This window comes from Serinus canaria, chromosome 22 (genome assembly GCF_022539315.1).
Source record: "Serinus canaria isolate serCan28SL12 chromosome 22, serCan2020, whole genome shotgun sequence".
In the NCBI taxonomy this organism is placed as follows: Eukaryota; Metazoa; Chordata; class Aves; order Passeriformes; family Fringillidae; genus Serinus; species Serinus canaria.
Window position 1 is genome coordinate 4,132,895 of NC_066335.1, and position 25,744 is coordinate 4,158,638.

The 25,744-nt window shown below is 45.3% G+C and overlaps 1 protein-coding gene across 1 annotated transcript in view; it reads right to left on the reverse strand.

Moving 5' to 3' along the window:
• EBF2 (EBF transcription factor 2) overlaps positions 1 to 25,744 on the reverse strand; it is a 126,506-nt gene that overhangs the window by 90,516 nt on the left and 10,246 nt on the right. Inside the window, exon 6 of the mRNA XM_009097704.3 lies at positions 25,341 to 25,409. Within this exon, the coding sequence (XP_009095952.1) occupies positions 25,341 to 25,409 (69 nt within the window). The remainder of the gene's footprint in view (positions 1 to 25,340; positions 25,410 to 25,744) is intronic.

The following is a 25,744-nucleotide window of genomic DNA, read 5'->3' on the forward strand; positions in this document are numbered from 1 at the left end:
ACCCAAATTTTACATCTCTTGCCTCTAAACTGGCAGAAACACTGTGTGTGTTTGTGTGTGCACTTTCCTTGTAGCACTTCAGCATAAATTCTAAGGACTCTTACTAAATTCAGTGGAACCCTCTCATCCTACTCTTCCCCCATTTTTTTTCCATTTTTTTCTTTCTCTTAACTCTTACCACATGTTGTGGACACCAGACATGAGTCAGACCAAGCTCCTTGAGCTGGAGGGAATGGGGGCGGGGGGGGAGAGGGGAAGGTTCCTTATCAGCTAAGAGGGGTCAACTCCCAGTCTCCCCATTCCAAACCCCAGTACAGATCAGATACCCCCCTCAAAAAGTCCCACCAGACAGCTGAAGACTGAAGACTATTAAGGAATTAATTAAATCAGCATGAAAAGGGTGGAGGTCATTTTTTTATTGACCATAAACTTTCCAGTGGGTGCCCAAGTCCCCAGGGTCAGTACCTGGGGTCTCCTGGTTCAGTGGAGCCTGAGCAGAAGATAAACCTTAGATGACACTTTCCTACTGAAACAAGGTGAAATCCATGGCTCCCAGCTCTGGACTGGCTTTTCCAACTTACTCTTTATCTACTCTCTCATCTATTTCCAGAATCTACTCCTAAAAGGCCTTCCAGAAGCTTCCAGAAATTTTCACCAGTTCCATTTGATTTTGTTGTTGGGTTATCAGTCTTTATTTTAACAAATTTCTATTCCGTTCCCATCAGACCCACAGAGGCAAACAGGCAGCCTAAAAGCCCATGGAGAAGAGATGATTTTGGGGCATGTCAAAGGACCACGGAAAAGTGCAAGTGGTCATTTTGGGGCAGATTAGAGTTCCAAGGTAAGTGCAAGAGGTGATTTTTAGATTATGAAGTGCCATTCAGAGTATGGCAGTGGCATGGCAATCACCAGGAAATTGAGTCATGCAGCTGGATTTCCTGCAGAGCCAGCTCAGACATCTCTCCACATCGCATTTCCAAGCTTTTCTGGACCCATGAGTATTTGCTAACTTGGTTGTGCTCCACACAGAAGACACAGTTGGACCCTTCCAAGCCCTTCCAAACCCAGCAGAGCTGGAAAATAATGATGCAGGAGTACAGGTGGCTCTGCCTGGAATGCATTGAATGCTCCCAGCCCTGGACAGCCCTGGGCCCAGCAGCATTAGTGAGCTCTGTGCCAGCACAGCCAGCAGCCCAGGGAATCCCACCTGGATACAAGAACTACCCACAGACAGGGACATTAAAGGACAAACTGCCAATTCCTTGATTAAAGAACAGGCTTTCAGCAGCCAGCAGCAGCTCTATGACTGCTGAGTTTCTCCCTAAGGCTACAACACAGGAACAACACAGGAGATTTTTGCTGCTTCTGGGATATTGGTGCTGGGGAAAAAAAAGAAAGAAAGAAATACATTGATGAACTACTTTGTCATTGTTAACAGCACTGCTGACAAACTCACAGCAGGCCCACTGTGAGGAAGACAGCAGCATGTCTACTGAATGCCTCTTGGAGCTGAGACATGTGCTCTGAATTAGGCAAGGTGTGTAAATTACGACAGCCAGAGCTCTTTGGAGAACGCCCAGGTCTGAGGGATTCTGGTGCACTTTTGTTGTTGCTGCTGCATTTCCCCGTGGTTCTCCTCTCAAAAGAAACCTTGCTCCTTGGAGAGAGCTTTAAGAGGCTCCAATTCCTCAAGTGTCATTTGAAAGAAATAAAACCAAAATGCTAAAAAGAAACCCCAGCTTCTTTTCCTCATTGCATTCATTATTTTATTCTCTCTGACTGTAGCTCAACCTCAGAGGAGAAACAACCACATGAGGATGGGGGAGGAGAGAAGATGAGGCACAGCCTAAAAACGTGGTTTGCCTTACAGAAAATCATGCATGAAACTACCACACATCTGGGAACATCTGGGAATACCTTGCCTGGAACACAGGCTACCAGATGGACCCCAAAAAGCCTAATTTCCAGGAGTGCCCTCACCAGGGCAGGAACACTGAGAGTTGCTGTTTTTTGAAGGAAATTAGGCTACACCACCCTCAATCTTTAAAAAATAGCACTGAGAGAGACCTTGAAGGGACATCAGTTTGTTCCTCTGCCTTCAGGCCTGGGCTCAGACAACAACATTGTCCAAACTTCCTACCAGAAATGTCGTAACTCTTTCAAGATGGGATTATGGATCTTTCCCTAAGCATCAGCTTTATCACAGTCTCATATCCCACATACTCACGTTCCAAACACAAAACAAAGTCCCTGTCACAGATTATTTGGACACGTGAAGGTGGCTATTTTAACTTTCAAAATCAAAATCCATTAACACAATTTGAAATTTGCAAAAGAAGGAGTTCTTCTTAAGAAAATTGTCCTGAAATTAGCACACAATCACCAAAATGAGAAGCTGATAATGGAAACATTAGCTGAAAAATATTTTTATTACTACGGAAGGTATCAATTTAAATAATTCAGAAATACTGCTAATCAATCCTATTCCACATCCTGCAACTTTATCTTTAAAAAGGGCTTGGGGATCTGAAGGTAAAAACAAATTATTTACAAAAAATAATCTTCAACAGTCCTAATAAATTATCTCCATTATTAGTTATGCTCCTTTCAGGATTCAAGAAGTATTGCAGTGCAACACTTCATCTTTATTGGGCATTTACTGGTTGAAAAAAATGGGTTTTTTTCTCTGCAATAATTGAAAATACACTTACAACTTCCAAGAGCTTCTTGCTAAGAGAGGAAAATTTTGTCACTCTTACTTTTTAGAGTTATTATGCAAACACAAAGTTTCAAAGAGCTTCCAACCCATTTCAATTATCAACCATCTGAGGGGAAGTTTCCTCCTGTCAGCTGAAGCAGAGAGATGCTGAGCTGTGTGTTGAAACCAGAGAGGTTCAGTGAAAGATTTGCCCATCAGATCCCACCACTTCCTCCTGACTTCACCCCTTGGCTCTGGAGCTGTTGTGCTCTTCCCGGCACTGCAGCACAGCGTGGGTGGCTTTGCACTCACAACCATCACGGCCATTTCAGCCCCATCCTGCTGCTGTGCTCAGGAAACATTCCCATTCTGACATAATTAGTGGTTTATTGCAGGGAAAATGAACCAAATGAAACTTTATCAGCTGTTTAATTAATACTCAGTTTGCCAGTGCTTTTTTGCCAGATATGGCTGTGTTGGACTCGTTCATCCCATGGCTCCTGCAGGGAATGAACCCAAATGCCAGCTGGACACTGGTGCCTCCAGTGCAGCACAGAGCAGCTCACAGCTTCTCCAGAGCAAAGCACAGAATTTGGGAGGTGCTGAGACAAATGAATCATCTCTGCTGTCAGCTCCAGCTCCAGAACCAGATACAAACCTACCTTCCCTCAGGAAAACAAGTGCAAATTAGAAGCCAAAGGGTCAGCAAGGGAAGCCATATCTTCTGTTTGATAGGAAAAGCCACACTAGCATGTTCTCCTAACCAACTTGACACTGCATTACTTTTTTTCAAACTTATTTATGGTTATGTTAATCTGGTAAAATAAATTTGGACACCAGTTGCCTGTCAGTCCTATTTGGACTAATTCCCATATAGAGACATACCAGCTGGACAAATTTTAGGCTGGAGCCTAAAATTTTTTTTGATGGAGCAGAAATAAGACTTGTATTAACTCAGTTCAGGGATTTTCCTTCCTTGTTTAAAAGCCATGAAAGGCACCATTGAATTTCCAGCACTGTCACCTTCTATCTAAACAGGTATTTACCTCTAGTTCCCCTCAGCTTCCAGCTTTCCTCTCTCTTTTCCAGTCCTGAACCCATCAGGTGTCTGGGAACTAGGGGACAGATTGAGCAATTTCTCCTTTGGAAGAGAGAGCAGGCACATCCCTGATATCCATCCCTGGCTCCCCAACCACAGCCAAGCCCTGGGTGTTGACATTTTACACTGGGAGGTCACAGTGCATTCACATCCTTCCTCCTCAGATCACATCCTGCCTCCTCTGCCACAGCATTCCCACCTGCTCCAGGCACTCTGCAAGTTCCAGGCAGGATTACACAGCACATTTCCAGACTTTCTTTACTCCCATTTTGAGCTGTGGTACCACAGCTCTGCTTTTACAATCCCAAATGCCATTGGTAACAAGCCAGGCTGATGTTTGTGATGACCTAGACCAGGCTCAAAAGCTGCAAGTCACAATTTTCCCATATCAGAGCTGAAACTGAAAAATACTAACTTTTTTATTATTTTTCTTTCACAGTTTTCTCCCTCTTACTTATGGAATTTAACAGAGGATTTCCTACCCAAACCAGTCAGGTCTGCTAAAATTGAAGACATTAAATTATTTGGTTAAGTGGAAGTGTATCAGATATTAATCAACACTGGAGTCCCTGGCTTCTGCTTTCCTGCCAATTCCATACCTTTTCCTGCATCCTAATCAGCAGGGCTGTCTCATCTCTTCATATCCTACAGGATGGATTTTCTTAAAGGCTGGAGTGATGGTGTAACATTTTCCCATTTCAATCCTTATTGTTCAAAATAGAAGGCCAACTCCCAAACCTGAGAAGAGCCAAAGAATTCAGCAATCTCAATCTCTTTTTAAGACAAGAGATGAGCACAGAGAGAAGCCCGCAGGAACAAAGGGAAAGCTGATCTCTGTGACAAAACCATTGCAACAGATAAAGGGAGGTGGAACATCACTGGTATCAAGCCATAACTCCATAAATACATCCCGGCTGGACAAATTCTTGAAGAAAAAGCCAGTGAGTGTCTGCTGTTATTGGTCTAACGAGCTAACTCTGAAATCCGAGCTAAAGACAGCTCCCTAGTGGCTGCGGCTGCCGCGGGAGCCGGAGCAAACCCCGCAAAGCCATCACTGCAGGACGCTGCTGACAGCCCGGCGCACGGATTGATTTCACAGGCAGGAATTTAGCACCCCGAGCCGGCCTCCTGCTTAGCAGGGAAGGTGTTAAAATGCAGAGCCCTCCCTGCTCACGGGGTTTCTTTTTTCCTCCATGACCCCTCCTCGCACAGAATGCAGAAGCAACTCATCAATTTGGTCACCTGCTCCCGGCTGCAAAACACTCACCAGGTTCCCCCTGTCCCTTTCCCCCCTAAACATCCCCTGTTGGGAAGGATGAAAGTTTGACAGGAAAGTCTCACAGATGTGTGTGCTTGGCAGAAAGGTGATTAAATGTAGAGTCTGAAGAAGGAATAGAGATGGAAGCAAGTTTTGATAGAGAAGAAAAGAATTGCTGAGCCAGCCTGAGTGGCTGACCAAGGAGCAAAGGGTGTGTGAGTTAGAAGGGGTTTTATGGCTCAGAGCAAAGATAAACCCACCCCAAACAAGAAGGTGTTTGTACCAAGCAGGAAGAGAGCACGGGCAAACAAGGCAGCAAATGTGGCAAGGAGAAAAAAGGGCTCAGAATTTTCCACTGCAAGAAAACTGAAAAACAACTTCTGGCTTAAACTGTGATGTTCTGACTGTGAGTGATTGGGGAACAGTGACATGAATGTGGGAATTACAGCAGTTATGAGAGGCTGTAGATAATAGTTCAGGTATTGGATTGGTTCTGCTGCATGAAGATGCTCAGCAAAGAAAAGTAAATAATGCACTGTAACCAAACCCAAAGGGTGTCCAGGCCTGCCTGCAGCTGGAGCTGACAGCTGTGGGCACAGCTCTGTCACCCATGGCCCTGGGCTGCTGGAACTTCTTGGATGAAATAAACTGCATTTTGTACACAATAAACTGCATTCTGTGTGCAATAAACTGCACTTTGTGTGCAATAAACTGCATTTTGTATGCAATAAACTGCATTTTGTATACAATCAACTGCATTCTGTATGCAATAAACTGCATTTTGTATACAATCAATTGCATTCTGAAGAGCCACCTGGAGTCCCATATCCCTCATTTCGCTCTTACAATCCCCCAAAGTAACACAGCAACACCTTGAGGAGGGAATCCAGGCGGCTGCTCCCAGTGCCAGCTGCAGAACTCCCAAATATTTTGTGTGACCTTTCATCCTAGAAATTTATTTATTTCCAAACAGCAGCCACCTCCTTCTGTACCTGACAACTTACAAGCACTGAGCTCACCCAAGGAGATTTACAGGAGGAAAATTGAGAAGTCAAACACCCAGGTGCTGATGTTGCCTAACCTGTAGGATTCCTGTCTTATTTTAAACTTGGCTTTCAACTTTAAACATGTAAGCCTTTATTATTATTGTTCCCCCCAAATTTGCTTTTAAAGATTAAAAAGGGATTTGCAGAGTTTTGCATCATTTCAGTTTAATAATATGCTGATAAATCTGGGGTTGGAAAAACAGCTCAAAACTGATCACTGCTGGTTCTCAAACACAAACATTCAGATGTTCATGCAGAGAAACTTCATTTCTACGAACACAACTGCAAAAGCCCTGGAAGATCCCCCCAAACAGAGGAAATTCAACACAGTTGGCTGTGCAGCCAGTACTGATCACATACACAAACCTTGCTTGCTCACACATCATGCTTCTATTTTTAGATTTTTAGGAAACAAAGAGCCCTTATTAATGGCTAAATTCTTATTTGGGGTAAAGGGAAGGGAATAATTTTGTTTATATTTCTCCATCAGCCTGCTGGCTTTCACACAAAGCTCTGAAGCAATTACACTGGCTGGGGCACTGGATGAAAGATTTAGCAAACATCATTAATGTGATTATTCACTTACTTCATTGAGCTCTTTTTTCTCCTACTCCTGGGTGCAGCACATCAGGGTCTGACACATCCCTGGGCCAGTGGATGTAACTCCCATCAATGTGGACACCTGCCTTCAGGGAAGCAACTCTCCAAGCAGGAGATTATTAATAAAATACAGCAAGAGATTCTTGAGCAGGACCACGCCAGGGAGTGCACAGGATGACCTAATCCAGATGGAAAAGACCCAACTTTTATCACTCTGATTCCACTCACAAAGCTGCCCAAAACTGAAGGACTCACAGAGAAAGCACCACAAGCACATTCTGGGCACTGCAGGTTAAATTTTCTCTTTGGACACTGATGAAAAGTGCATCTCATTCTCTCTCCTGGAACAAGGTCACTCATGTCATGTACATTAGATATCATGATCTAGAACAGAATGCTTAAATTCAAAAGCAAGATGTTGGAGAGGGCTTCATTTTCAAAAGTTCTTGAGAGCCAGCAATTTCTATAACATCAACTGCTGCCTTTAGGATGATTTTTTCAAGCCATCCATTAGATTTGAATCATAATTACTGTTTTAAAGTCCTAGGCAGCATGGCAGATCTGGTCTAAATAGTGATGGGGGAGCTAAAGATTCAACTTTTGAAGCAGGTGAGCTTCAGAGAAGGTTTCCAACTGCTGGTTAAGACACAGTCTGCCACCAGCAATGGTAAAATTCAGCCCTTCAGTAATGTCACCAGAACCTGTCCTGATGTCACTGTAAGACCTCCTGAACTCCCTTAGAAGTTCCTACAGCCTTTCAGAACTCCTAAAGGATGGATGGTTACAACATCTTGCTGGCCCACAGTAACCAGGCTCGGTGTGACCCAGTTTACCCACCAGTGACAAAGTGGATTTGCAGTCCAAGTTGAAATCTATTAGGGTGAAAAGATGAAGGGTGAGATTGCAGTGCAGACGAGCTGATCAGATACTGACATCATCCTGCACAACACAGGGCATGGTCATATTAAATGGAATTGTTTGGTGGCTTTCTCCTCCACCCACCCAGCCAGTACACAAGGCTCCAGATTTCAACAGAAGATACAGGGAAAACTTCTGCTGCCCAGGGTCTAGCTTAGATGAGCACCCAGCTAAGAAGAAGAGCTTGAAAAATCTCATTGAAAGTCTCCTCAATATAGACTCTTCCTCCTTTTAAATCAGATTGATACAAATTGTCTGTCCTCATTTCCCAGAGCACATTTACAGCCATTCATGGGTAGGACAAAGCATCAAGAGGCCGTTCTTGCCCAGACTGGTCAGCCCAAGAACAAGGCTCCTGGCTGAGACAAATCCTGGGAAAAGGACACCCCACAGGTCCTGTCAGCACAGGTAGGCAGCTTTGCCTGCTCACAGCAGGAGCTCTGAAATCCGCTGGGCACAGCATCCACTGAGGGGCTTCTGTCCATTCTGCTCTCCCCAAGTGGAGCTTTCACCCTCACAAAAATTTGTCCCTTTTTTTTTTTATTGCTCTCCTTTTTAGCTCTAGTAACTTGAGGAGATAACTTCTGCCAGTACAGTCTGATCCAAAGTTCCAAGCAATAAATGGGAATATTTTGGTGGTTTGGGGTTGGATTCTGCTCTCACAGACTGAGGAGGGAGATGAGCAAGGCTAGCTCTGTGCAGTGGCAGAGTGAATTCCATTACTCTGTGTCCTGCTTTGCCTTCTTTACATCTAACACCTTCCTCCCACTCCATGAAACAACCTCACTTCTTCCTTTCTGCCCCAGTTCCCCAGGGTATTTCACCCTGCTATTTTACTAAGCCTGTTCAGTTACCAATATAAAGCAACTCTGGATTAAAAAGCCCCAACAAGGTGGGGAGAGATGAAGCTCATTATAGTAAATGATATTAAGTTGGGCAAGGGTGAATCCATTGCAGCGTTACAAACATAAGAACTTCTTGTACCAGCACAGCACAGGAGAGCTCTGCTTCTCTCCAGGCTGGGGAATTTGGGTTGATCCCTCCTTTGGGATCCCAGCAGGTCCCTGCCAAGGCCTGGAGAGCATCATTAAGGTGCACCGCAGAAAATCTCAGAATAACACCCAGATTCAGACTGAAATGGGGCAGTTTTGGGGGTTTTTATCCAGCTCTTCACTTTCCCCAGCACAATGTGAATCTTCCTCCAATCCCACCCTTCACTGCAATCTTGCCATGAGCAACGTTGCCTCCAAATAATACCAGCCTTTGTGTGCACCTCCAGAATGAAGAGACATGCAGGGGAATTTGGGGGCTGCAGGGAGATGATTTCAAACTGAACCTTAAAAAAAGGAGAACATGCAGAGCTGAGTGGTGCCAGGTAAGAAAAAAATCCTCTCCCCTCTGATCTATGCTATGGATCTCCCCTGCCCATGTCCCACCTCCCCACATCACTCTCCCTTCTGCCAGCACTGGGTGTTGTGGGGGGATCAGCTGGAGTTCAGCAAGTTGAGGAAGGTCCTGTCCTGCCACACTGGCTGCAGGACCATTTTTGACTTGAGGAGCCCACAACCCAAACCAATCACAGCTGATCAGCAAGACCTTCCTTCTGTGAAATTTAAATTAAAAGGTGTTAGGAGCAGTCATGTCACTCCCAGAGTCTTTACCAATTAAGTCAAGTGTTCAGTATGATCAGGTCACCCTCTAATTTGGATTTTTCACCCACCCACCCACATGTCAACTCAAAAAAAAAAATTGATTTTAAAAATTGAAATCATTGTTGCAAGTTGCTCAGCTTAACATAAAGCAAGAGCACAATGAAGGCCACTGGTGAATACTGCTGCAGGGGACTGCATAGCCTGACCCTTACTCCTAATCCCCTGTAAATTCACCCAAAAAGTCACGAACTACATAATATTAGTTCTTACAGCCTGACATATTTCCCTGATCTTTCATGGGCCACATGGGGAAACAGTTTTCGCCTGATCTGAATGAAGAAGAAAAACAGTGATCCTAATCAACCATTTACCCTTAGTGGCTTCCCTAAACAAATCTGGGAAAGAGCTTAAAGGCTTGGGAATATCCTCGACCCTGCTTGATGCACTGTAATAACCCTACCTAATTATACTGATATAAAAACTAATTGGAAAGATAGCAAATGTCAGGGTAAGATGCAAATTGTAGGGTGTTAATTGCTGAACAGGTGCTGGAATAGAATTAAATGAGCATCTTGATTAGGAGAGTGGAAAAAACAAATGTGGACCCCGAAATCAAGTTGGCCACGTGAATTATTTAGCAGCCTCCTCGTCCCAGCCAAGAGGTCATGAGGATGTGACCTCTGCTTTGTGAGGGTGGGCTGGCAAAACAATGGTGAACTCCAGGAGAAAACGTGGCTCAGGAGCCAGAGCTGCACTTTGGAACAGAGGAAATTTTCAGTGGGATAAGGGAGGAGGATTTTTTATACGAAAAGACAAGGGGAAGTTTTCCATGTGGATTATGGGGGTGATAAAGAATCACTGCCCCCCAGAACCCCTGAGTGCAGGAGAACACTCAGGTGTCCCAGCTGAGCCCTCTGCAGTGATGTCACTGCAAATATCTGGGGATATGAGACCTGGGCCAAACACAAATGGACTAAAAGCCAGTTTTTGTGTCTGCCCACACCAGGAATTCCCTCCACAGCCAGGAGCCCTGCACTGACACCACCGTGGCTGTAAATTTTTTTTTCACACAGACCCTTGAAAACCCATCTCATGTTCCAGTTGCCACTCAGTGCCCAGCAAACAGATCAGATCAAATGACATCAATTAGAAGCAGTCTGGAAACAGGAGACCCCATCGTTAGCAAGGATTATTTGGGGCATAAGAGTGCAATAATTTTCATTAAGGATTTTATCCCTACTTTTTAATCTGAGATGACTTCATCTTGGTGAAACAATTAGCATGCTACATGAGCATGTTGGGTATAGAACCAGGTTTTATAAAGAAAAACTTCTTATTTTCAAAGAGTTTCAACAAGTGACAAAACCTACTGAAATGTTTTGCCAGTTATACAAAAAAATTATGAAGAATTCTAGAATACAATTTTAAGAAACTACCAAAATATTTAAATGGTTATTCAGTTTTATGAATTACTTTACACATAATGCTTCGAACAGCTGTGGTGTGGGGAGAAAAGAAATGTTTTGTTTGAGTCCATTTAATAAACCAACACATTTCCATATGTAGCAGTAATCAGTATTAGGGCAAGTTGAAATGATTACATTATTTAAGACACAGCACAGACTCAGTGCAGAGCAGGATCCCAGTTCCTTAGGCACAGTACAAACCCCTGAGCTCCAGAGTTTCCCAGAGAGAAAGGATGGAGAAAGAATAGCTGAAACACAAGAAAAACAGGACAGTTGTCCTGGACAGCCCTAAAATATGAGGACCCTAAAAGAGATGTTTAAATTAATATAAGCAAGAGCCAAATGTGAGGTTTTTAATGCAGTCAGTGAAGTGCAGAGAACCCACTGCATAAAAGCTGGATCTTGATTTTTTTGTCACTAACTAACTACACTCTGCAGTTGTCTCCAGACTAATTCTCCATTAAATAAAGTTTTCCATCAGCCCCTTTTTTGCAGGAGACAGCACAAGCAGAGCTCATACAGACAATAGGACGTGACTTCCAACATTCCTCTGACACCAGGCACTGGATGGGGCTCAGGCAGAGGTGGGAATACAACCCTTCCTCTCCTGACAGTTCCTCCAGAGGAAAAACCAACGGGCACAAGGTGACAGCTGCTGTCAGTGACACAGAGACACTGAGTGTGAGAGTGCAGAGCCCTTTCCCCCACCTAAACACAGAAATCTCAATAAAAAACATCTGCAACAGAGCCAAACCTTCAGAAAGGGACATTTTTACACTAGGAAATGGAAGAAAGAGACAAGAAAGTGCCTAAGAAAGGCAGGAAAGGGACGATGTGCTGCTCCAAGGTGGGTCTGCACACACGTAGAGGATGTGCTGCCATCACCCTGTGTCAAAGGGACAGGGATCATGGCAGGGATAAAATATCTCAACAGACCTTGGGGGACAAAGAGGGAGGAATCCTTAAGGCTGAAACCTGAAGATTGATGTCACTGAGAGCTCCCTGCCCTTTGCATCCAGGGGACATGACATCCCAGGGGTGACAGGAGAAGGGACTGGGTGCCACTTCCCCTGCCAGTCCCCTGGGGTGGACACACCAACCCATTACCCACAGCCATCCCTCCCTCCTGCAGCCTGCCCTGCTCCAGCAGGGAGCTGCCAGGCTCCTTCCCTGCTGCACACTCCTGCCCTGTGCTTCAGGGTGGGCTGGAAGCAGCTGCAGGGAGAAACTGGCTCAGGGAATTTTCCCAGTTCAGCCCCACAGCTCGGAGGGGAAGGGGCTGAAATTCAAATCCAGCCGTGTCTTGGTTTAACTTCACTGCTCAGGGACACAAAGGATCTGAAATGTTGTGTCTGGGGGAGGAGGTGGTGGTGGCAGAGAGGCTCAAATCATGACCTGAGCAAAACCCTGAGAGTTTTGGTACAATCCTGGAGGTGTGGTACCTGCAATGAGCTCGGTTGTGCTGCAGGCTTATGCTGGGATGTGGAACTGGTGTGTTAAAAACCACCCTGTGCTGCTCTGCCAATGCTTGCACTGCCCCAAACCAGCTCTGGAACAGCTCTAGGTTTCTTAGATAGAGAGAAAATAAAGTACATGGAAGATACAGAGAGGAATTATTACTATGATTGTAATTATTACTGTTAACACTCTTATTAAAGCTTGCAGAAAGATCAAACCTCATTCCCTCCTGCAGCTGCAGCAATGTTAGAGGGAAATCTTTCACACACCAAAGATCTGAAGTACAGGAATATTCCTCATAAAAACTCATTCAGAGGTTACAGAATCTGGATGAAAGAAGTAACTCTAAATAAAATCCTCTGGGGCATATCCAGTAGAACCCTGAACTCTATTATGATATTATGATATTTTATTATTCTAAAGAGCCACCAATTTATGAGTGCAAAAAAACTCTGATCTTCATGAAGATGTTATATTTGTCTGTAAAAAATACAATATCTAATAATTTAATATATAACAATAACATGTAATATATAAGGTAACTATCTTAAATATATTGTGTTGCCTGTATATATATATATATATATATTTCTCTGTAAAAATAAAACCAAAGGTGTACACACTCCCATCCCAGAAATGGTTTCTGTCTCTGCTTCTGGAGGGCAGCTACATTTAGGCAAATTCCTGGGCAAAGCCAGTGTCCTGCCTGTGCTGCTTGGCTGAAGAGGAAGAACTGACAGTGACACTTTTTGAAGGCACCAAAGGAAAGCTGGAAAAAGAGAGAACCAGATGTCCCTGGAGGAATGCTGGGAAATGTTTCAGATAAAGAGGAAAGGGGGGAACCCAAAACACCCAAAACATCCCAGAGGATGGGGTTTTTTTGAGGTTCTGTGTGACCAAGTGACACTGACCCAACACTGGGCAGCTTTTTCTCCCCTCTTTAGCAGAGGAATTTTGACCGAGCAGATACTTGGTGGACTTCAAAGGGGAAGGATTTATACTGGCAGGGAGTCAGCTGGAAAAGTTGCGGTTACTTTTCTACCAGGCCCTGAGCACCCACATTCCCAAAGAGAGCAGAGATTTGGAAAACCAAATTCAAGCACTCCTAATGCAAATTACAATTTCTATTGAAGCACTCCTAATCCAGATTACAATTTAGCACACACAAGTTTGAAGACCCAGGGAACTTTCTAGCAGCCATCAATTCCAAGATCATTTCCACGGTAAGAACCAAAGGTAACTGGGTGTGGAAGGAGGCAGAACTCAGCTTTATCAGCCACCCAAATCTGCATTTTGTGGTTTAGAACACGAGAACCTCAAATTTCACCTTTTCAAAAAAGGCACATTCAAGATCTGAATTTTCTTACAGAAATGTTGTGACTGTGAAAGAAAGTACAATCTTTCTTTCCAAATATCAACCCAAATATCAATTTTTTCAGTTTCACTTTTCTTCTCAGGACTTACTTCATTTAAACTATTTACATACACCCTTCTTGCTGTTGATGCTAGATAATACAAAGTGTTAATTGCTTTGCTGAACCAGTATCCATTTAAATTAACTTTTTATGATAGGAAAACCTAAGCCCACCTCTTAAAAATTAATTAAATATTATCTGTAAGACATCAGCACTCAGCTTTGATTTCTTTATGCCATGAGCTGGTTTCATGTGTTTGTTGTGTGCTGTTTTCAGCTGCTTTAAGCACCTCTGGAATTGCCCTCCCTCTTCCCAAACACGGCAGGATCTTCCTCTCAGGTTTGGTTTGGAAAAAGAACCGGTGTGTTCCTGGTTGATGCAAACCCCCTCGTGCTTCTGTGCCCTCACAACAGCTCTGCATACAGAACCAGCCAATTTCTTTTCCCTTCCTGATACAAACCTCCCCCACTGAGCTGCAGAGATCCAAGACAGGGACCTAGAGGGGAAATGGAGAAGTGGAAAACTTTCCCCCTGGAGCAAAGGAAGAGACCTAAGCAGAGAGCAAGGGAATACCTGCAATAATCAGGCTGAAAAGCAGCCTGGTGGTACAATCAGAACACAGAATGTGCAGAATTCCTCACACATTCCAAGGAGAAAGTTGCCTGGTTCTTTGAGAGAAGGATTGGGGATGCAAGGAAAGGACTATCAGAGGAGAAGCTTCCTACAGGCTACACCTAAAACTATTGTTTTCCTTTTTTTTTCTGTTTATATAGATATAAAACCACTTCTGGAATACTTAAATACAACCTTCCTGCTGCTTAAACTGAAACAAATCATGGATTTGCACAAGATAAATACCCAAACCCATAACACACCATGCACATGGGAGCTCTGGGGGTTGTTCTCTGTTGGAATAATTTTTAAAAAAAAATCTTATTCAGCATGAAAAATGCCATTTTTCTGGTGAAAACAGCCGTATGTCAACCCCTGTCAGTGACAGCCACTGAGAAGGGCAAGGGATTAAAAGCCACCACAGGGCAACCAGTTTCCACTTGATTTTATTTTATTTCCTTGAACAAGCCTTTGTAGGAAGACACAAACTCGTGGAGGGAAGAGCTGTTTGCCTAATGGGTTCCCAGGCACTGAGACTGAATGAGCTGGCTGCTTAAAAACAACTGGGGAGCCACAGTAAAAGATAGAAAATTATTGCTTCCTGTCATGACCAAATATTAACCACAGCACACACCTAATGGCTCTATCACTCCCCAGGGAAGGAGCTTTATGAACAATAAAATCCCAGCAGACTTGCACTGTTTGGACTGAGAAGCCTCATTATGGGCTCACTGATCCAATACAATTTACAGGCTCGCTGGACTCCACCTGGAGGAAAAGCCACCAAATGTGGAGCTGTAAGTGGGATGCCCATGGAGACATTAGCATTTATTTGTGAGGAAAAGTAGCAGAGGAGATGGGGAGAAAAAGGAAAAATAACAAGGGGGAAAAAGAGGGATGGCTCAGATGACAGGAGCTTATTAAAGATCCAAACCAGCGAGAAAGATGGGAATGTGAGTCCCAGCTGCAGAGGGGAAATGCTGGTCCAGGACATGCTTACATGATCCAGCCTGGAGTACAAGACTTGGGTTCCTCTCCTTCATGTGGAGTGTGTCCTACAGCCTATCTCCTACATCACCTTGGGCAAAACATGGCTTTAAAATCACATCTCCAACTGATTAAAGCTCAGATACACACTTTGTACTTCCAGGCTCAATCTTTTCTTCACTTCACAAGGATTTGGGGTGACATTCCAAGCAGGACAAATTGTTTCATATCCCATCTGAAAGCAGAAACACATTAATTGGGAGAGCTTTGAGGTGAAGAAATCACCTTCAGAGAGGCTGAAATCCTGGGATGTTTACAGGGCAGAAAATATGGGAGATCCCACCAGAAACAGATGGTGAGAGGAACACACAGGGAAGGGATGAAGAGAAAAACAAAAGGTTCAAAAGGAAAGCCAGAGGCAGTAACTAAAACACTTAGGGCAGATGAAGTGACAAGTCCATAAAACCAGGTCTAGACTGAGGCCGAGAGGAGTGCAAAAGTGAGAAGAGTATTTCAGGTCATAAATACACAGAGGATGCTTTCATTAGGATGCAAATACCCTGAAATACTGGCACATTTATTGATGAGTGCAGATGGAGCCAGGCAAACACAGAGCCAAGGAGAGGAGCTGTGGAGATCCCATGTCACACTCTGTTGCTCTACATACCCAGAATTTCTTCTGTGCTGTTTGCACAGTGAATTTATCCTGGGAAACTTTAGTCCATGGGAAACTTCTTTTCCATTCCCCTTTCCACTACCACCAACCTCATTGATTCCAATGGCTCCTTACCCTGCTCTCTGTCCTTCTGAGGTCAGCAGCCCCTTAACCTCCTCATTCACTGTTTACAAGCACAAACTGGACCAAATTCTCCCTATTTAGAGGGAAAAGCCTCAATTTACAAAGAAACAAGGATTCTCCTACACCATGTGCAAACGTCACTCCCATCTTTGCATTGCTCAGGCAGGATTTAGCCCCAGCACCATCAATGTTTTTATCTGAACTGATCTAACAAGGCTGGAATCCATCCATGCTCGTGTCCAGGGTGCTCCAGAGCATCAGGGAAGTTTCTCTGATTTATGCAGAACTGCTGGAATCCTTTGGGTCTTGACTTCATTGGACTTATTTTCTTAAGGCTGCCAGGCAGTAGCAGCAATAGTTAGATTTTATTTTTTAAATTATATCAGGTGCCCTTGCTTAGGCTGAGCCATGTTTCCCTGGCAGTTCTCAGAGCAGACACGAGCTAACTGTTCTGGTTACAGATTCAGTGGAACTGAAGGGATCAGTATTGGTGGGCACTCCCACACGTGTTCCCTCCAGCACATCCCAAAGGCATCTCCCTGTTTGGAGGGCAGAGGTGCCCACAGTGACAGCACATGGCCAGGAGAAAATCTGCACAAAACAGAAATGGGAACAGGTGGAAATGAGGTTCCAGCTCTCTTTAACTCCCCAATAATCTGTGCTTGAAACCAGCAGTGATTTAAACCCATCTCATTTCTTGCTCCATTCCAGAAGCAGCAGCACCTCCAGCCCAGGCAGCAGCAACCAACAGTCCTGGGGGAGAGAAACTTTACAAATTGCACATCACCAGAGTATTTCCACACATCAGTTCTCAGAAACTGTGTCTTTGTGTTATCAGTGAAAGTCAAAAAATCACATCCATAGTTTATAGTTAAACACAGACCCTGAGAATGGCTGCAGAATTCAGGGACTGTGATGGGCAGAAAGGAGCAGAACCCAGAATTTCCACGGACCCAACCAGTCCATTCTTCATTTTTCCAGCACACTCAAAAATATATTTAAGCTTCTTCTGACTCACCAGCTTGCTGGAAAATCTGTTGTCTGTCAACAGTAAATGAAAAAGATTAAATGACACAAGCTACCCTCCAGTTTAGTCTGTTTACAAGCTTTAAGTGTTTGCACACATCAAAGATTTTGAGATGTTTTGGACAGCAAACTAGTAAAGAATTTTCTTTTTGTCTGAAAGAGAGGGAGAAATAAAAAGAAACAAACAAATTAGGCACTAAGAGGACCACTTGTCAAATGGCTGGGATAGTGCAATTTTAAGTTACTGACTCCCCACAAACATCCAGTCTACTAAAAAATTCATAAAGAGACAGATGGCACAACAGCAGCTCTTTGCAGGAGAGCAGGGTTTAGCAGTGAACAAAGGACTTTGACTCCCTTGGACAAGGGGAGAGATCATTGTGGCTTTTGGGGGCTTGGAAGGGGGGACTGGGATGCACAGGGAGCTGGGAAGAGCTCCTGGTTTCACCCCACAGTAGCAACAGATCCCAGACATTCGTTTTGTCTTGGCAGACTCACAAGGGCCACAGAGAGCAGGGCAGAACAGGAACAATCAAACTCTGCCATGCAGATTAAATCCTCCTGGCACCAGGAATGTGAAAAATAAACCCCACTTTCCACAGCCAGGTAGTTGCTAATGCTTTATATCAAGGGGGACACTGAGGCACAGACTTCTGTCACTAAAGGGCAACCCACTGGCAGTGGGAATTTAATCCAGGCCTCTCCAGTCCTGTTGTTCTGCCTCTGAGCATGAGGAAACAGCCTTGTGTTACCCAGTGGGTTTTGGAACCACCCCAAAGGGATGTGTAAGGGACAAAGTCCTTTTCAGATGGCTGATAGAAGAGAAAAGGAAGAAAAAGAGAAAAGAAAGAAAATAAATAAAAATAAAAATAAAAAACCAGTAAGAACTCTGCATTGGAGCCTTCAAAATGAAAATTCTGCTATGTGTTCTTTTGGGGTTTTTAGGGAGAGGGAAGTGGGGTGGGAGGGAGGGACACACACACACACACACACACACACACACACACACACACACACACACACACACACACACAGAGCACACACACACAGAGCACACACACACACAGCACACACACACAGCACACACACACACACAGAGCACACACACACACACAGAACACACACACACACACGCACAGAGCACACACACAGACACACGCACACACACAGACACATGCACACACAGAGCACGCACACACACAGAGCACGCACACACAGAGCACGCACACAGAGCACGCACACACAGAGCACGCACAGCACACAGAGCACGCACACAGAGCACGCACACACAGAGCACGCACACAGAGCACGCACAGCACACACACACACACACACACAGAGCACGCACACACACAGAGCACGCACACACACAGAGCACGCACACACAGAGCACGCACAGCACACAGAGCACGCACACAGAGCACGCACACACAGAGCACGCACACAGAGCACGCACAGCACACACACACACACACACACAGAGCACGCACACACACAGAGCATGCACACACAGAGCACGCACAGCACACAGAGCACGCACAGTGCACACACACACACAGCGCACGCACACACACAGAGCACACACACACACAGAGCACGCACACACACAGAGCACACACACACACAGAGCACGCACAGCACACAGAGCACGCACACACAGAGCACGCACGCACAGCGCACACACACACACAGCGCACGCACACACACAGAGCACGCACAGCACACAGAGCACGCACACACAGAGCACGCACACACAGAGCACGCACACACAGAGCACGCACAGCACACACACACACACACACACAGAGCATGCACACACAGAGCACGCACACACACAGCAGCACACGACACCACACACAGCGCACCACACACAGAGCACACACACAGCACACACACACAGCAGCACACACCCAGAGCACACACACACACAGACAGCCACACACGCACACACAGAGAACACACACACAGAGCACACAGACACGCACACACACAGACACAGCACACACAGCACGCACACACAGAGCACGCACGACACACAGAGCACACCACAGAGCACGCACACACAGAGCACGCACACACAGAGCACGCACACAAGAGACAGCACACAGAGCACGACACCACAGAGCACACACACAGAGCAGCACACAGAGCACGCACACACAGAGCAGCACACACACGAGCACACACACACAGCAGCCACACACACAACAGAGCACCACACACAGAGCACAGCACACAGAGCACACACACACACGAACACACACACACGCACAGCACAGAGCACGCACAGACACAGACACACGCACACACACAGACACATGCACACACAGAGCACGCACACACAGAGCACGCACACACACAGAGCACGCACAGCACACACACACACACACACACAGAGCACGCACACACACAGCACACACACATAGAGCACGCACAGCACACAGAGCACGCACAGCACACAGAGCACGCACACACAGAGCACGCACACACAGAGCACGCACACACAGAGCACGCACAGCACACACACACACACACACACACACAGAGCATGCACACACAGAGCACGCACAGCACACAGAGCAAGCACAGCGCACACACACACACAGCGCACACACACACACAGCGCACACACACACACAGCACACACACACAGCACACACACACAGAACACACACACACACACACGCACAGAGCACACACACAGACACAGACACACGCACACACACAGACACATGCACACACAGAGCACGCACACACAGAGCACGCACACACACAGAGCACGCACAGCACACACACACACACACACACAGAGCACGCACACACACAGCACACACACATAGAGCACGCACAGCACACAGAGCACGCACACACACAGAGCACGCACACACAGAGCACGCACACACAGAGCACGCACACACAGAGCACGCACAGCACATAGAGCACGCACAGCGCACGCACACAGAGCACGCACACACACAGAGCACGCACACACAGAGCACGCACAGCACACAGAGCACGCACACAGAGCACGCACACACAGAGCACGCACACACAGAGCACGCACACACAGAGCACGCACACAGAGCACGCACACAGAGCATGCACACACAGAGCACACACACACAGAGCACACACACACACAGACACAGACACACACACAGAGCACACACACACACACACAGAGCACACACACGCACACACACAGAGCACACACACACAGAGCACACACACACACACGCAGACACACGCACACACAGAGCACACACACGCACACACAGAGCACACACACGCACACACACACAGAGCACACACAGAGCACACACACACACACACACAGACACACACACACACACGCACACACACTCAGAAGATGTAAAGCCCATCCCTATTAACCCTGAAGTGATTTCAGTGCCTGTGGGAGAGCTCAGCCCTCTGTCCTGCAGCAGGGAGGGCAGGGCACCAGCAGGGATGGAAACCTTCATCCCTGCACCTCAATTTCATGGGAAGGGATGGACCCCATGGCACAGGGATGGCATCAGGCTCTTCTGCTCCTTCCCAGAGAGGCTGACAAGTTGCCAGCTGTGCTCAGGGCTTGCCTTTTGTTAAAGAACAGCTACAAAAGCCTGATTTTTTTCTCTTGCAGCATGGGGCAGCTGATCCACGCTGCCCTTCAGCACCCACCAAAGCATGTGCCCCGTGCCTGGCTGGGTGCTGACCCAGCTGGAGAGCTGGACACTGCTCTCCATCCCAACCATCCACTCCAATCCCCTCCATTCCCTCCCCAGCAACAACCACAAGAAATAAATTAATACAACGTGCAACACACACCAGACCCTTCCCAGGACAATTAGGAACAGTTTAGGAAAAGGAGTTTAGCTAAAAGTAGAAGGAGTTGGATGCAGTGTCTCAGATTCTGAAAGAACCTGAGCTAAAAGAGCTCATTCCCTGAGCCCAAAGGAGCACAGCACCACGGGGGCAGCAGGGTTGTGCTCCCAGCTCTTCGTGCTCTTCTGAGGAGTTTCCCTTGTAGGAACAAAAAAATCTGTCCCACCCTGGTGACACTGCATTTTTAATTGAATTAAGATGTTCATTTGAATTACATAAACATTTCTTTTGACTGTTTAAGAGGTTTCATTTGAATTACATGTAAATTTCTTTTGACGGCTTCTCTCTATTAGAAAAGGTGGGGGGGAAGGTAAAAAAACCAAAAAAGCAAATTTTTCAACTTAAAAACTCACACCAATTCTTCCCTATACCACAGAGGCTTCAATTAAGCCACAATTTCAGTAAACTCAGTGAAGCATTAAGAGTTACAAGTACACAAAATAACCTCCTCTAAAGAGCTTGAATCTTCAAGAACACAAAGAAAACTAAAAAAAATCAAAAGGTCATTGCCATTTGATGAATTTATATCCAAAATTACACAACTCACCTACAATGAGATAGAAAATCTGCAGTAAAGTGATTAATTAAATTGATTTTCAACTTCCACAACCTCTTAATCCTAATACCAAGGTTCTTTTTATTTGCATAAACTGAGTAATTCTAGCACAGGTGTAACAAAATACAGTTTTCAATTGGAAGTGCCATCTCCAAAGGAATGAGCTTCCACCCTTCCAAACAAAAATTCCCCAGCACCTGCACCTCACATCCCTACCTGTGATTTCCATGAAGGAAACACAAAGTTCACTCTCCAGTTTCAAGGAACTACCAGGACGGTCAAGAACCAGCACTTCAGCCATGAGAGAAGAGGGAAAAAAGATAATATTTACATATTTGATGTCTCTTAACCCAACCAATTCCCCAGATACCAATTTCCAAAGGCAAGCAGAAATCCAGGACCAATCCACCAGAGCTAGGATCTACCACAGGAACACCAGACCCAGCTTAGCTCTCCCTAATTCTGGTTGTGCACACAAAGTTAAATCTTGCTGTGACATTCTGAGAGCTGATTATGGCTCATGTTTCCAAAACCTTGGAGTGCAAGTGCTTCTGGATTAAAAATGCAATCCCAGGTCCTTCCAGCCCTGTCCTCCAGTGGAATTCCCAATCCTGGACTCTTGTGATAGCAGCACCGCAGGATCTGAGCTGTGCCAGCCCTGTTAAATCAGAGGCATCACTCTGAAATCCAATTCTGCCCAGAGTTACCCTGGAATTCTGGCTCAGAACATCACAGGAGCCAAAATATTCCAACGTATCCTGCAGAGTTCTGCCAGCAGGAGAGGGCACACACTGCATTTCAGTGGAGAAGTTCCCTTTCATATGGTAACCTTCTCATTTCCAAGAGGGAGTGGAAAAATAACTGCAAGGGCCTTCGGATCTAAATCCAGTCCCCAGAGCAAAGGTCACTGCAAAAATGTTTTATTCAGCATCAGAACTTTTGGAATTCTTTCAAGGAGAAGAAAAAGCCCAACAACAACAACAACAATGGGGCTGACATTTTCTTCCCACTGAACTATTTCTTGCTTTTTAAACAGGGCTACAAATCCCCAGGATCTGGTGAACACCAGGGAATTGTGTCTCCCTCCAGCACACAGCAGGTAAAAAAGTGGGAGAGAAAAAAATAAAGGGAAAATCACTATATTGATGACAGTGTTACAGTTGAACTCAATGACCTTGGGGACCTTTCCAATCTCAAAGTTTCTGGAATTTTATTCCATGGAAATCTGCTTCACTTTGCCCACACTGCTTAGGCAGAGCTCTGTATAACACAAAGGTGTTTTTGCAATTCTCCTCTCTCCATTTTCCTTTTTTCCCTTCTCCAGAGATGTGAGACAATGTTACAGCCAGGTTGGTACGTGGCAGATTTTTACATTGACCTATCATTTCACACCAGGGAAAAACACCTGTATTTCAATCACTATTTAAAGACAACCTGGAGTTCATTTTAACCCACCATGAAGGCATCACTGAGCTGAAAATATCACCATATTTATTGAACCACATGGCTGCAAGGTGCACTTCAGAAATCACATTCCATCTGCTGCCAAGCCCTTAAGCAGAGGTGTTTTCCTGTAAAGAAGCTGCAGAAAGACCCCCTAAATAAATCAAAGCTGCTGCCCAGCTAGTCCAGAGCACACAGGACTCTCCTTGCCTGAGAGACAATAAAATATGAGCCCACAGGGTGCATTTGAGAGGAGTGGAGTGTGCAGTTCAACTCCTGAGCTGTTGTCCTTTGGTGCTATGGAGGTGTGTGAGGATGACAGACAAGCCAAGGTTTTTCTGTGCACAGACAGGCCCAGCACAGCTCTGTTTCTTTATTTGCATTACACGATGGAGATGTAGCACACAGGATTATCCCTCCCTCCTCAGGCCCTGGTTCCTGGGTGAAGAGGCTGAACAGAAATAACTGTGCAGAAATAACTCTGCCAGAAGGAGGAGTCACTCTCTTGATGCTGCGCTACCAGTTAGTGGTAGAAAAAAGAAAAATATTTAGCTTTGAGTTTTGCTTCTTTCACCAAGCCAAGCCTCCTCCAGACAGCAGGGCAGAGCTGGGATAAATTCTCTCTGTGTCCTAAATCTGATTTAGTGACTGCCTTTAACTGAATGGAGCAGCTTTATCAGGCTGCACCCCTGATTTATTTCCCTCATCGACCCTCACTGAGCTCCAGAGTTCACCTGGATTGGAGACACACACACAGAAAGGGGAGAGCCAACACACAAAAAGGAATTGCAGGACTGAGCCTGGAGGATGCTTCCATGCCAAGAGAATGTCTATTGCTGTTAGCTGGGCAGGCAGGAAAAAGGTTCTGGGCTCAGAACAAATGAGGAGAGGTCTAGACTAAGTTAGGAGAGGTTTTAGAGCAAAGCAGGAAAGGTTGGGACTCACTGAGCACAACAGGTGATTTGTGATGCACATTTTACCCACAGTTGTTAGAAAGAAAAACCCTGTCCTTTCTCTTAGCTTCCATTTCATTTTACATCAGCACATCCCAAAGCCCTCCAGGAAGCATCAGAATCTTCACTTGGCATGAGGATAAGCAGCTGGCTCAGGATTGCAAATTCACCTGGGGTAGGAACTGTCCCTGTCAAGGTCTCAATCCAGGGGCAAATCCAGGGCCTTCCATCCTGAGCTGCTTCCCAGAAAATTCAGACTTTGGGCTGGAAAGTTCCCAAATGCACATTCATACCAAGTAACAACACAGCCAAAAATAAGCTTGAAATTTCATAGGAAAGGTCAAGATGGCACATCCAGGACTTCTGCTCCCCAAAGAGCCCATTTCACTGCTCTGGATTTCTCTGGCCCCAGCCACAGCTTGTGAGCACAGAATTGAAAGGGAAAACCATGGGGAAAAGGGAGAAGGAGAGCCCATCACCTCATCAGAATTCCAAAATTATTTAGATCAACTCTGTGATTAAAAAAAAAAAAGGAAATTATAGCAGATCTTTATTCAAACCAGCTTTACTGCTGTGAATGCCAAAAAAAGTCCAGCAGAAATAAATAAAGCTGACAAATAAAGCTTGTTAGGAAGGAGATGGAACAGGCCAGACACAGAGACACAGATAGGCACAAAACCTGGCTCAGAAATCAATCCACTCCAGCAGCAGCTCTCTTGTAGCAGCTGCTCCAGGGAGAAGGAACCCTTTAACAGTTACTGCAGAATAATCTGGGGAAAACATTCTCCTGCTGGCTTGTCCTTATTTACTGTTCCCTTTTGGAGTCCTTGTATGCTCCTTTCTGAAGCAGCCCTGCCTGGTTCTGTTTTCCCTGTCTGAGCCTTGCTGAACTCCAGATTTCAGCCCTTCCATGTCAGTGAGTTTCACAAGGAAGTTTTCTAAGCTCCCCCAAATACACACAATTTTTACAGTGCCACTTCATGGTTTAACAAACTGCTGTTCTCTCCGTTTATGTTATTGGCCTACAAACTAGCAAAAGAACCTAAATCTGAACTGAAACTGAGTAATACACAAAGCTGCTCTACATAAAATTGTTCACAATCCCAAACCTGTCAGATTTAATGTTACATTTTTGCCATCCTACCCCTCCCTTTCTCCCCACATTTCCACAAAAATATTGCTCTTTTGTTAAAGAACATTAGTGAAGCTGCCAGGCTGCTCAAAGCTTTATCTGTCTCAGTAATCCAGTTGGATCCCATCCCTGCTGAGGAGAGAATGTTCCAGGTGCACACATGGAATATTTGGTCACAATAAAAACAGAATTTCATTTAAAAAATAAACATTAATTTTGTCAAGGTCCCCAAATGGTAGACATCAGCAGATAACCAGTGAGAAAATCTCTGGTGATTCAAAGTGAAAACCAACAATTTTGGGATGCTTTTGCAGGAAAATGAGAATTCATCTCCTACCTGTCAATGATCACAGGGTCAGATGGAGTCTCATTTCTGTTGCCACAACTTTTCTTCTCACAGCACCGACTGGAGAGGGAAAGAAAACCAAAATTAAAGAACCACTGGCACAGCTGAGAGCAAAGAACCAGCTCAAAGTCTGTCAGAAACCCTTCGGCACTCAATAGATGCCTGGAAGGGTAAAACCTCTGCTTTCCAGAAAGGAAAATTCAGGGAATTGGGTGCCTGAGTCCTGGCTGGTTCCAGCTGGAGTTTGGCACTAAGCTCCCTGTAATCTATTCTGAATTACCCAGCCAAAAATGAACAGCACTATGGCCACACTGGAGACTGAGGTGATATTCATAAAGGTCTAATAAGTGATTACCAGATGTCATAATGTCATTACGGGCAGCACCAAATGGGTT